Source organism: Micropterus dolomieu, linkage group LG23 (assembly GCF_021292245.1).
Source record: "Micropterus dolomieu isolate WLL.071019.BEF.003 ecotype Adirondacks linkage group LG23, ASM2129224v1, whole genome shotgun sequence".
NCBI lineage: Eukaryota > Metazoa > Chordata > Actinopteri > Centrarchiformes > Centrarchidae > Micropterus > Micropterus dolomieu.
This window is the reverse complement of record NC_060172.1, coordinates 7,482,379-7,496,446: the sequence shown is the minus strand read 5'-3', so window position 1 is coordinate 7,496,446 and position 14,068 is coordinate 7,482,379. Positions and strand designations below refer to the sequence as shown.

Here is a 14,068-nt window from a genome sequence, read left to right as displayed (position 1 = left end):
TTTATAGTATCAGAATGAGGCTTTGAAACACCAGTTAGATATAATGTAGGGAGATAAAGTTTACAGAAAATATAATTGGATGGTTAAACTTATATATTAAATATGACATGTTGCTATAATTTGTGGTAAATTATAAATTGTCTCGTTGGTGCCTAGAGTCAAATTGGACTTGTGAATTCATCCTGCCCATGGCCCGTGCTATCCCATGTGGACTGACATTTGAAGCTACCAAAAGATCAGTTCATGGAACCATTTTTGGAAACAAGGAGAAGTCTTTTAAGAATCCGGTTTTTAACTAAGGTCATGTCTATGCCTCTGTGTTACACACACCATTTTAAATATTTTAACATAACATCTCCCCCCTGTTTGTGTTCTCATTTACTGTTTGTCTGCTGGGAGTCAGTCGGCGTGTATGGCTGGACTGTAAATAGCTGTAGAAGCCATAATGAAGCCAATGATAGCAGTATCATGGATTTCCAATGACCTCGGTTGGGCCAATTAAAGTTATATGCGGGGTATAATTATGTATTTTATTGGTGAGGAAGGAAGGATGGGCTTGGTAATGACATGTGGCAGCTTTATAAGCCTCTACAGTCCCTTCATATGTCAAAGTGATGAGAGAACAGCAGCTCTTCCTCAGGTCTCAGACAGATAGACAGGTTTACATGCACAGATGAACACCTACTGTAAATGTGTGCACACAGCATGCAGTTAAATATACATATGTATGTATGTACATACTCAAATCTTTAGTATTACTGGAAGAGCAATGTCCTATGTCCATGTACATACCTATGGTACATATACACAGTCAGTGTCTTCCAAAATTACCTAATCGTCGTTCAAAAACATATGAGGCAACTAAAATTACTTAGTTAATGGTTAAAAAAGATGGTGTTCATGATTAAAAGATACAAACACTGGCTGTTGGTAGGAGACGATGTAAACTACAATCTCAGACGTCAAGTGATTTTGCCTCTGAGATGATCGCTTGTCTGTAGAACATAAACACTCGAACAAACAGCCAATAGTGTATTCCTTCTGGCTAATCTAGATTTGAATGTACATATCCACTGTTGGGACCTTACTTCATGGGAAACAAAGAGGTGGCCTGCATGTATGCCAGAAGCCTTAATAAAGCAGCCTGCATGTGAAGCCTGGAACAAACTGTGCCAAAATCCTTCTGGTCCATTAAACCTCTAAATGTGACTTTTTAAGGATATTCAAATCCTGTATTCCGACTGGCCAAAGTCCCCCAGGAGAGCTGGAGCCCCCTGTGGCGTCACTAAATCCCACAAAGAGAAGTTATACACAACATAACAATCTCGGCTGGATTACCTAAACGGACTGACTCATTGCATGAGTTGCATTGCCTGAGTTTTATTGTGGTGATTTCTGTGAAAAATAACGGACTGCTGCGTCTTGTTTATTGCTGTGTTTTTTCGTGCTATAGCATTTCATTTTTGAAAGGTCGCGTTACACAGCTGCCGAATGCAAGTTTGCTGCCAGTTCCAGTGTAATAAAATGGTAATTACTGTGTTTAATTAATAGCGTGTAGCCCAAACAGCAGTTGATCATGCCATCTTGGCAAGGACATAGTGTGTCCTCCATTTTGGTTCTGAATCCTTTGCTTAAATTTCACGGGCCTGCCTGTCATTTTTTATCATTGTGTGACGAGCCACCCATGTGGTCGTGTCTGCCATCTTCCACGCTATTGTATGCTTTTATTGTGCTTAGAATAGATTTAGGTTTATTGACTGAAGTTGTTGATCACTGGTCTGTGCTAAAGTTAAATAAATGCTATTGTAACAGCTGGTTGTGATGGTCAGTGCTTGGATTCACCGTTCACTGTCCACCATATTAATGTAAAATAGTGTTTAAATATTGGCTTTTTTTTTTTCCGAGACTGCTTTCACATTTGGTTATTGCTCCCTGATCCAAAAGTGGTGTCCCATATTATCTTGAATTAATCAAGCCTCTGACACTGCTCTTCTTTTTATGTGTTTGTATTTGTCTACATTTAAGGAAGGTCATCTGTGTACATTTTGTGTAAAACACAGTTTAAAATAGCTTAAACCTCAAATGAATCCACTTTTTTTTAATCAACTCTTTATTGCATTTTCACAAATGGTGAAGTATTATGTGATATATGTTTGCAGGAGTACAATATGTAAACAGGGAAGAGAAAAAAAACAAAAACGGCAACAATAAAAAAAACAAAGACAATAGAAAAAAAACAATAAAAAGAGATGGAAAATAGGTAAATAATAAGTAAAATAAAAAGCAGAGATAATTCTAATGAGATAAGTGAGCAAGGCTGAAGTTTATTTCCTCTCCAACTATTTATGGCGCAACGGGCATCTGTAATTGTATTTTCTTATTAATGTGGTCAATGAAGGGAGTCCATACATATTTAAAGTATCTGTGGAGCCCCGAAATGAGAATTTTATTTTCTCTAATTTAAGGAAGAATAGTAAATCTTTGATGCACTGTACAAAGGTAGATGGATGTGCATCTTTCCATTTAAATAAAATTAGGCATCTGGCAAGAACGGTAGCGAAGGCCACACAGTCAGCTTCAGTCAGACAATACGTGGGAATCTGGAGGAGTACCAAAGATGGCTATAAAAGGACAAGGAGCAATAGTGTTGTTAAGGCATTTTGAGATAGTATTGAAAATAAGAGAATTCATGATTCATGAAGCTATGAATCCGCTTTGCATGAAAGACGCACAAACCAGCTCCGGTTCTTACCGATTCATAGATAAATTCTACTGGCACTAAGAAGGCACTAAATTATTTTTAATTCTCAATTATTCTTAAATGCTTTGTACATATCATTTGATCAAATTAAACACTGATGAATTTGAGAAGTTCAGCATATTTGCTTAGAAAATGTTAAAATGAAGACCTATAGCAGCTAGTTAGAAACGAGATACATACAGACACATAATAATAAAATAATCAGAGACATGATTAAACATCCAGGTGCTATACATAGAAACTTTTAGTACAAGAGAATCCTTGTGGCAACTCAAGAGGCCGTCTCTGTCTGCTGAGGCAGCGGTTGCCAACATGTTTGATTAGCCTCGTAGCCCTGAGCAGCCTCACAAACTGCTGTGGAGATAAATGGAGTAATTGGCAAATCATTGGCACTCACTCCCTCTGTGTTTCTCTCCCTACACCTGTTCCCAATGGCTTTTTAGTGTCGTCACCACAACTGACTGAAATGCTGTGAAAGACTGAAGTCAATACAATACAGATTTTTTTTACCCCTTTGTCTTTATGGTTCTGTTATGTACTGTATGTCTCTAGAGTGCAAAACCTGTATGAACGACTTCTTTAATTGGCTCTTGGATTGCATTGATTAAAATAAAAGTTAGAACACACAAATATCCCCACAATGTGCAGTATGTGTTAAACTGAATCCCAATTTGTAAATGTTCTTTCTCCAAATAAGTTTGAGACATTGAGAGTTACTTGTGTACCAGTGACTGAAATTGACCATAAAGATGAGCTCAGACTAAAGGACAATTTATACTTCTGCGTCAAATCGACGGCGTAGGCAACGGGGCTACGCAGAGGCTATGCCGTCGGCGGACGTGCACCTCCTCAATAATGTAACTACACGTCGAGTCGTCGCGGACCGTTGGCTCTGTGATTGGTCGGCTGGGTAGCCTCGCAATGCCTCCTAGCCGACCCGAAGTACCCCGCGCTTTGAAGTAAAATTTACTAGCGGCCAAAACGGCGGCTGTAACACAGTGAAACGATATATTTGACCGTCACAACCCGAACGAAATGACTCGTTTTGCTATCAGAATGTGATCCATTCGGTCGGTTACATTTGAAAAGGCTAAACCAGCCGCATGTATGCAATTTTACCCCCATTTACGTTAGCGGAGCGCTAAACCGGAAGTTAGCCTGCTCAGCCGGCAAAAGTCAACACAGTGGACGCTGTAGCGCTGCTGCTGACTAGCATTTGGGGGTGTAATTGCAGAATGACGGACACACCTACGCACAAGTATAAATGCCTGGCTACGTGTGTAGTCTATGGCGTAGGTACGCATAGTCTAAGGCATAGGTACGCACCGTAGACCCTACACAGGAGTATAAATGGGCCTTAAAGTTTGACGCAAGATTTGCCATTTTTTCTGAGCAGCGTAGAAAAAAATACAAACTCATTAACTCATTACAGAGCAAAACAGTTACTCATGTCCAAGTTAAAAGTTAAAGTATTGTATAATGTTTTTGAAGACAAACGACAGCATGAGTTGGACCTTGCTTGCTTCTTCCTCTTTCCCACTAACAGCTGCAAACTACTAACGCTGGTTTCTTTTAAACATTGCCATAATCACCGCATAACCTTTTAACTATGACGATGAAGATCCCCTGACGTTAACCTTAACCAAACCGTCATCTTTTCCTAATCTTAAGTCATTTGTTTTTGTGCCTAAACCTCTGGTTTGTAACGGATTTTAATAGAACTGACAAATGATGTTCTGCCAAAAGGGGCATCACATCTGAAAATTCTTATATGTTTTCTTTTGGAAGGCAATGACAAATGAAATACAGTATTTTGTCATTAAGCTAGGAGAACTTGTTGAAATAAATAACCCTTGTAGCTGATTAACACATACAGATTTACAAAACTGATCCGATTGATTTGTCACAAAAGGGATGCAGAAAATATGGGCAAACTAAGTTTTCAAAAATGTGTTTAGAATAAACCAGAATCACCTTCTGGTTTAACAAGTGACAATATTCAGTGTGATAACGAATGGCAACATACTACCAATACATTTGGACAAAGCAAGCAGGTATGAAATAACTAACCTTTTTCAACTGCTGTTTCCAAAGACAAGAATGAACTGTCAACATTTAAGTCAACATGGATGACAAGATGAGAAAAATGGAAAGTTGGCTAACTATACCCTGGGGAAGACGATGTGATATGATGGAAAGCACCAGAACAGCTATAGCTTGTGGTTAGCATGTTGTGTTAACTGTTGTTTCCAAGGTCAACAATGCACTTTGGATCTCAGGTATAAACCTCCTCAAGAAATGTATCAGGTCACCAACGACAACACTTAATTGCAATGTTGGTCCTTCCACCCAACACTTTACTCCAGAGCAACATTATAGGTTGCCATGAAATTTGGTTGGACATTCATGCTTCCCTGAGAATGAGTCATCATTATTTTGGTAACCCTCTGACCCCTTTTATCCAGCACTACTGTCAGGTCATTTATCCTTGACAAACATTTTGTTGCATGACAAGTTATGTCAAAAAATTCTGGCCAGATTTAAATTCAAGGGTGTACTCACACTAGGCTCGGTTGCCTTGTACCGTGCCCGAGCACAACTGTCCCCTCTCCTCACTCCCCCGCTGGCCTGCGCTCACACTGCGCCTAGCGATCCAAGCCGGAGCATGTTTACGTAATCACTCAGTCAGTGTTTCCCATACATTTATTTGTTTGTGGCGGCCCGCCACAGTATCAATGTTGTCCGCCACACATTGATTTTGGATTTTTTTTTCCTAGGCCTATTAAAATCGTAGTTGATTGCAGAGTGCTGCGCATATATTTACGCAGCACCTTGTCTCCCTCTCTCTCATGAACTCCACTGCACAAATCTGTCCAACACAACTTCCTTGTCGGAAACCCAACCTTAAAAAAAGTTATTAGCAGGCATGTAAGGAGCCTAGCTAATAGGGAGAGCTATGTTAACATTAGATCACAGCTGGGTTGCTGCAGTTAGCACGCTATATATAGCTGGAAGTCAATATCGACTGTCATTCTGTGAAAAAAAAGCGCTCTCTCTCGCATGGCACAGAGTTTGTGTCGGGGTACCATGCTTGGGCAATCACACTACATGCGTACCGTGCTGGAGTCCAGCCTAACCGTGCCCAGCCCCATGGAGCAATCACATTGGTCAAACGAACAGGACTTTGGGGGTTAAATATGCTGAGCCATGGTACGGATCTGGCCAGATACGGTGTGTGGAGCAGACAAACCCGGACTCCCTTGTTATTGTTCTTGGTAACTTTAACAAAGGTAACCTCTGCCAAGAACTCCCCAAATACAGACAGTTTATTAAGTGTCCAACCAGAGAGGGGAACACTTTGGATCACTGTTACACCACAGTTAGCAGTGCCTATCACGCCGTTACACGCGCTCCACTGGGACACTCTGATCATGTCATGGTCCACTTGATTCCTGCTTACAGACAATTAAAACTCTGTAAACCTGTAGTGAGGACATCAAAGAAATAGACCAGAGAAGCTGAAGAGGATCTTCATGCATGCTTGGACTGCACTGACTGGGATGTTTTTTAGGACTGCTACCAACAATCTGGATGAGTTTACAGAGGCTGTGACATCCATCAGCTTCTGTGAGGACAGCTGCATTCCAACACGCACCAGGGTGAGTTATAACAATGACAAACCCTGGTTCACAGCTAAGCTCAGACAGCTGAGGTTGGAAAAGGAAGAGGCATTTAGGAGTAGCGACCGGGCCAGGTTTAAGGTCAAAGTACAGGTTTAGCAAGGTGGTACGAGATGCTAAACAGCTGTATGCAGAGAGACTACAACACGAGTTCTCAAGGAATGAGACTGCTTCTGTCTGGAGAGGATTCAGACAGATCACCAGCTACAAACCTAAATCCCCCCACTCCATGAATGACTCACGCATTGCCAACGAGTTCAACCAGTTTTACTGTCGCTTTGAAAGACAATGGGACAGACCTGACACCATCCCCCGTCACACCACTGACCGGCTACACTCCACCATCTCATCCCCTACCTACCTCCTCACCATCTCTTACCATCCTGGAGAGGGACGTCAACAGACAGGAGGCAGAAACCTCGCAAAGCAGCTGGGCCGGTCTCCCCATCCAACTTGAAGAACTGTGCTGATCAGTCTCGGTCTCCAGTGTTTACAGACATTTTTAACACCTCACTGGACACATGCCATGTGCCAGCTTGCTTCAAAGCCTCCACCATCATCCCTGTCCCCAAAAAAACAAGGACCACTTGACTAGACTAAATGATGACAGACCCATTGCCCTGACCTCTGTGGTAATGTCTTTTGAGCGTCTTGTGTTGTCCCACCGTAGATCCATCATAGACCTACTCCTGGACCCCTTGCAGTTCGCCTACAGAGCCGACTGGTCTGTAGATGATGCAATAAACATCGCCCTTCACTACATCCTACAGTATCTGGACTCCCCAGGAACCTATGCTAGGATCCTATTTGTGGACTTCAGCTCTGCTTTCAACACCATCATCCCAGCCCTGCTACAGGACAAGCTCTCCCAGCGGAACGTGCCTGGATCACTGACTTCCTGACGGACAGGAAGCAGCATGTTAAGCTGGGAAAACATTTCTCTGACTCCAGGACCCTCAAGGCTGCGTTCTTTCCCCTCTGCTCTTCTCCCTGTATACAAACACCTGCACCTCCAGTCACCAGTCTGTCAAGTTCCTCAAGTTTGTGGATGACACCACCCTCATTGGGCTCATCTCTGATGGGGATGAGTCTGCCTACAGGTGGGAGATCGACCATCTGGTGACCTGGTGCAGCCAGCAGTCTGAAGCTCGACACTCTGAAGACAGTGGAGATGGTCGTGGACTTCAGAAAGAGCACAGCCCCACCCTCCCCCATCATCCCGGGTGACTCCCCCGTCGCCACTGTGGACACTTCCTACTTTTACATTTAGCTGACGCTTTAATTCAAAGCAACTTACAATTGCTATACATGTCTGGAGCAACTAGGGGTTAAGTGTCTTGCTCAGGAACACATTGGTGGATCTGTCATAGTGGGGAATCGAACCTGGGTCTCTCACACCAAAGGCATGCGTCTTATCCACTGCCCTATCACCACCCCTTTTTATTTTTTTATATTGTCATATTGTTATTCTTGTATAACTTGCATTTGTTGATTACATATTTATATATTTCTACATCTGTTTATGTCAGCTGTATGTCTGTCTGCGTGTAGCACCTTAACACCAAAGCAAATTCCTTGTATGTGTAAAACACTACTTGGCAATAAAGCTCCTTCTGATTCCGATTCTGATTCTGATTTTAGTGATACCCAGATCTTTCCATTAGCACCCCAATCTGAAAACTTGTCTTTTGACAATGGGGGTTAAAACTTAACAGTTTGACCCCATTACTTGTAGGTTTTATTTATTTTGTACCCCTCTACAAAAGTCAGGATCTAATGGACAAATGCTCCCCAGAGGATGAACACTCTAGCGCAACCCTCAGGTTACAGCTTTAATATGTCATAATCATGAGGCAGATTGCTAAACCCTATTAAATGTAAATACCCTACGGCCTTTAACTACACACTCAACCCTGATACAGACAAGAATAGTTAGTAAAAATAATGTATTTGTTGTTTGTTCTATCAACACTTGCTAAGACAGGTCTTCTAAAACACACCTATTCTCCTATTCAAGTTGAAAATCAAACTGGACCTCCAAGTGCATATTTGAATGTCACGCATCAGTGATCACAGCAGTTGGTTTGGTAAACATAAGCATGTTGTGTTTACTGATGCCAGGATTTGTGAATATTAAAGTATAAATAGGCGGCGACAGGTGACTGTTAGAATAGTTTTGACTTTAAAACAAATACTGCATCAAAAACAACTCCCTTCTGTTAAACAATTCACAACACTACCGGTCCTTACTTGTCCCTCCCGCCAACTATCACCACCCGCCATCTGTGCGAGCACTTTGCTGAGGTGCTTGACAGTAATGAACTCTGACTCAGTGAGGCTGGAAAGGATGTAAATGAATGTAGATGAGGATGAAAAGTAATTGTTCACATACAGGTCTTTGAAAGATGTGTGTCAGAGAGAAAGAGTGAGAGAAAAAGTCGGAGGGAGAGAGAGAGAGCACACCCATGAGAGCTTTTAAGTGGAAATGTGCAGCCCAGTCAAGAGGGAGACACTTAAAATATCCGTTTATCTATTAATGAGATTGGATGGATGGATTGATGAACGGGTGGGTGGATGGATGAGTGATGGTGAATGATGGCAGATGGAAGTATAATAGTGAATGATGTTAAAACGGAAACCAGAACAGAATAAAGAAAAAACATTTTTAAGTCCAATGAAGGAAATGAATAAATTAAATAAATAAAGACCTAGAGAGGGAAAGAAATGAAATAAAAAAACAAAAAAAAAATAAAAAGAAGATGAACTCTGAATCAAAGACATTACAGCTGTTGTCTGGTTCTGTAATTTCTGATATCTTAATTATGCTCAATACAAGTTATTTTAGTTATCCTGTTGTATGTATCGGTAATTAAATCTGTCCATCTGTCAGCATGGTCAGCTGATTTCTTTACTTTGTTTAAAGTCTGACGTTATTTCTCATGTTTAGAAGTCCTGCTCTCTGCACCAATTGGAGAAGTAGAGAAACATATTTCAAGTTCATAATTTTCCATGGCATCATTACCAACATCTTATTCTATTCAGTTTAACTTTTTATGGTAGCCAAGGTTTCTTGCTGCAACCAAATTTACTTACACTTATTCTACTGGCCTAATTCCAGCAAATATTTACATGATAAATATATGTAGATACAATAAATTCTTCCAGAGCTCAGAACCCTGACATTCTGCATCTAAATTAATCCAAGGAATGACAACATTTTGTCACTGATAGCTACTACCTGGAGCATTTCTGAAATCATGACATAGTAACTTTCTGATACAAGTTAAAACATTTCCAAAGCTATTATGATACAGAATGTATATGACACTGTGAGACAATGTGTTGGATAATAGGATTTTTCTAACCATAAAGCTACTTAAGGGTAAAATAAAAGAGCAGCACTGGATGTTTAGGGGTTAATACATTTAAAACATCATATGTAGTGGAAAACTTCTTCTTGTCACATTTCACGTGAGCTACATTTAATAAACATCAAATTTACATTTACTTATTTAGCAATATATGTCAGAGGTCGCACGCCTCTGGAGCAACTGAGGGTTAAATGTCTTGCTCAGGGACACACTGATGGATGTGTCGTAGTGGGAATCAAACCCCGGTGTCTCACACCAAAGGCATGTGTTATCGCCACCCCTCGCATTTTATTGACAATTCTGTCCATCCTTACAGGAACACAGTCCATACGTACAACCTACTAATGTGGTATTTACTACTTGTTGAACTCGAGTTGTGACATGCTATTGTCTTTAAGACATCATGGAAGTTATCCTAGAAATAAATACAGGAAACATCAAAGCACAAACAAGTTCTTCAACAAGGGAACGAGTGGCATCTGTGATTGTTATCACCTAGCAACAGTGTTCTCACGATGTAAACACTTGAGTTTCATACCTGGTTTCATGTAGCAGTCTGGACCAAAGAAAGGGAAAGTCAGCATTAAGCTTAAATCTGTCAGTTCTTGTGGGCAGACTGTATTTCCCATGAGACTTGAGGCTGTGAATGTAATACATGATCAACTTTCATTGTATGCAGATGCTTTGTTTATGGGTGTATTCATATTTTCATAGTGAACTCATTTTGCCTCGACTATCCTCCGTTACGCCCCTCTGTTACCACAGGAAATCACCTGCCACAACGGCTTTCTGATTCTGAAAACTCATTTGTCTGAGGACTACATACTACCTTCGTCCCCTCAGTCCTGTTGGCAAATATGAGTTCTCCACCACCACTGTTCTGACAAAGCTTTAATTTTATTTCTACAGGAAAAAAATGTTGAACTCTTCCTTATCCTTTCTTGCTAGTTGTCATCTTACTCCTCTCATACAGGAGTACTACCAGCACAGATCTACTGTCCTCACAACTGACCGCACATCATGTTAATGTAAGCATTACATTATTCTACTTGTATGTCAGTTAGACACATCACATCAGCCCATCAAGTGTTAGTGCAACAGATATATGTGTACATTTGGAGAAACGGTTGGTAAAGCATGTCCTCTGTTAGACCACCACCAACATCAACGCCCATATGGAAGTAAGCACTTTGATTTTCCACTTTGGACCTTGAAAACTGGTCGGTTTCCGTACATGTCAGGTGGTCACTCACCCATCACTCGGAGCTTCTCGGCACCCACCACCACCTCCTGCTCGTCGGCTGAGAAAAGGAGCTTCCCAGAGGTGGATTTGACTTCAAACATCTTGCCTCGTGCTTTAAATCCACTAGATCCTAAACCAAACACAGAGAGACAGAGAGGAGACATCAAAGAGGAGAGACTGGAGCTGCAGCTGATTTCTTACTGAATTACCTCAGTATTTGAACATTTAAAATGCACCAAAGTGGAAAACAATCAGTCTGTCCTGAAGGATATGCAAAATAATTCTCTCCATCTTTGGAACAAAACCCCCAAAAAATATATCATTTATGAATTTCATGAATGAAACCAAACAAAACCAGGTGAATATAAACAACCACGTGTTCAGATATATTAGAGCTTTGGAAGAATCAGCACAATTTTCTTCAATAATCAAAGTCTGATGGCGTCCATCTACAAAAGTATAAAAAACAAAAATAATGAAAACAAAAGAATAAAGGATAATAGAAGAAAGCGATTTCCACGAGATATGAGTATAAAAAACACAAAGAAACACATTTCACTGAAAGTCTGCAGGGAAATACTCAGACTCAAGCTGCCATAACGGTGACTAGTGTCACCACAAACGAGAAATAGAAAATGTACACAACTCCCTCCATTTCAAATTGCTTTGTCTCATGTGGTGGCAGAAAACAGTCATCTTTGGGTGTGACTGATTGACACGAGCGCAATTGATTCTGTCACTCTCAATCTGAAATACACTAATGCCGCTTAGCCATCTAAGAGAAAACATTCGAGCAGACTTCGTCCTTCTCCTCTTCAGACCCAGAAGGTAAATGTCAGCGCACTTTTTAACGTGAGAGACACTTCCTGTGCATGTTTACACAAAGTGATTTCCATTAACAGGAGACTGCCAACTCTATTAAAGTGTGACAGGCAGAGAATGAGGGAATGTAAAGAAGAAAGTGTATAACAGAGTTATGGTGGAGCGACTGAGGCTTCTGCTGGCACCCTTAAGGGGAACAGTAGAAGAATTTCCAATGTACTAATGATTAATCTTGGAAATGAAGCAATGACTCCTGACAGTTAGAGCAGTGGTTCTTTACTTGAGAGTCCGGAGTGATTAAAGTGATGGGAATCAACAGATCTGCCACAAAAAATGTTTTTCAAAACAGTTTCAGTTTTTCAGACTTTTTTCCAATCTTAATGTGAATAGGGGTGACCCTGAATAGTGAAAGATTCGATGTTCAATAGAAGGAGCCTGAGTCGACTGTAAATCTTACAGTCGAATCTTCGCAGCTGCGTTATGAAACGAGCAACAAACCATTTTGGCTCTATGGGGGTTCTCAATGTCTGATTTTACAACCGCAGTTTTTCTCCCTATAAGTTAATATACAGCCTATTATGATATAAATATCAACATATAATGATGTAAATAAAGAAAATTGTAACCCTAACCTTTACGGAAGGGCAGGGGCGGATCAGTGTGGGTGTAGTGTGTGTGTGTGTGGTAAAAGAGGAAGAGAGACGGTGTTGTGCCAAGCTGTGTGTGCACCTCGCGGGACCAGTGAAGGGCAGGAAAGCAGAGTAGAGGGAAAAGGGTCAACAGTAAGCCTTGGTTTTGCTGTAAATGTACAGTGTAAGTTACAGTGACTAATGAATAGAGACTGCAGCTCTGCAGCCTCTCAAGATTAAAGCGGAGCGCCCCCCACCCCCTCACCAATACACCATCCTTACATTTAAGGGCTTAGATTAGGGGTGTGACGAAACACTCAGTCCATGAGATGTAACATTGACAAGATTTTAATAGATTTTGAGCATTAAACACTTAATTTCCTGCATTCTGGAGACATTTTCTGCACCAGGGAAGCACAAAATTCAGGTGGCAGGTCACAATTCAAAATACGCTCTAAAAATAATAGAATATGATGCAGTAATCAGTAGCTTATTATTGTTTTTAGCTTAAGTTAATTGTTTTGGACAACACAGTTGTCTTCTATATTTATATTGCATTTCAGGCTTATTGCGCAAATAAACCTTTTTCATAGCATTTTTATTTATTAATTAACATTTCATGGTGCAAGCTACTTTTCACAATATTTTTAATAAACGCTTTCAAAAAGTGGTGGGTAGCCTACATGTCCCCAGCGTCCCCAGCGTCCCCAGTGTAAATGACCCTCCCCCTCCCTGCCACCCCCCACAAGTTGAGCTACTTACGCTTACTGCTTCACCTCCACTCTCCTCCTGCTCACTCTCACTTGGCCCTGTCACTTTGTCACTCGCTAAACACACGCCTCCTCCTCTGCCTGGCAGCGGCCACAGCTTTACTCCTTCAAATGCCTGAGCTGCTAGAGCAGCTCTACGTCGGGTACCATACCATACCATACATATCGATTATTTTCGTGCATTTGGCGGCCTCCGTCTGAAGATTGTTTTTTTTTCAGTGTGTGTGTGTGTGTTTGGGGCGCAAGTTATGCTAGTGACGTTCGTTAACTTATGAGCTAACTGACCTAAGTAGTTATTATAAACCAAAGCATGATGTTTTCCTAACCTTAACCAAGTACCTTTTGTGCCTAAACCTAACCAAATTGCAACGTTTCATGACTTTAATAACGTGCCATTTCAATAACGTGCGATGTTTCATAACGCTATCGTTTATTTTGAATGTCTAATCGGACTTGCATATTTGTTGTTGCTAAGCGTTGCTAACTTGACCCTATACGTCTAAAAGTGACGCCTAAGGGCCTTGACCAAGAGTCAATATGTGACGATTAGGGAGTGAGAATGTGTTGCCCACACACACAAACACATGATTCGACGATCAGTCGACTAAAGGCAAGACTTTACCATACTGACTATGTAAATCTTTGATCTAAATGTGAAATGCTGGATAGTTTTACCTTGTCAGGCCTCAAATGAAACAGAGAAAAGCAGGATCGATCATCCCAATAACCATACAAAGCCTCATCATAATTAAAACAATATATACAGTATGTTCCAAGTGGTAATAAAACATA

At 40.9% G+C, this 14,068-nt stretch overlaps 1 protein-coding gene across 2 annotated transcripts in view; it reads right to left on the bottom strand.

Annotated features, from left to right (window-relative positions):
* The window catches only part of sgcd (sarcoglycan, delta (dystrophin-associated glycoprotein)), a 167,703-nt gene that overhangs the window by 72,035 nt on the left and 81,600 nt on the right, over positions 1–14,068 (bottom strand). For both annotated transcript variants that reach the window (XM_046039838.1, XM_046039837.1), the window contains exon 5: positions 11,066–11,185. In XM_046039838.1, the coding sequence (XP_045895794.1) occupies positions 11,066–11,185 (120 nt within the window). The remainder of the gene's footprint in view (positions 1–11,065; positions 11,186–14,068) is intronic.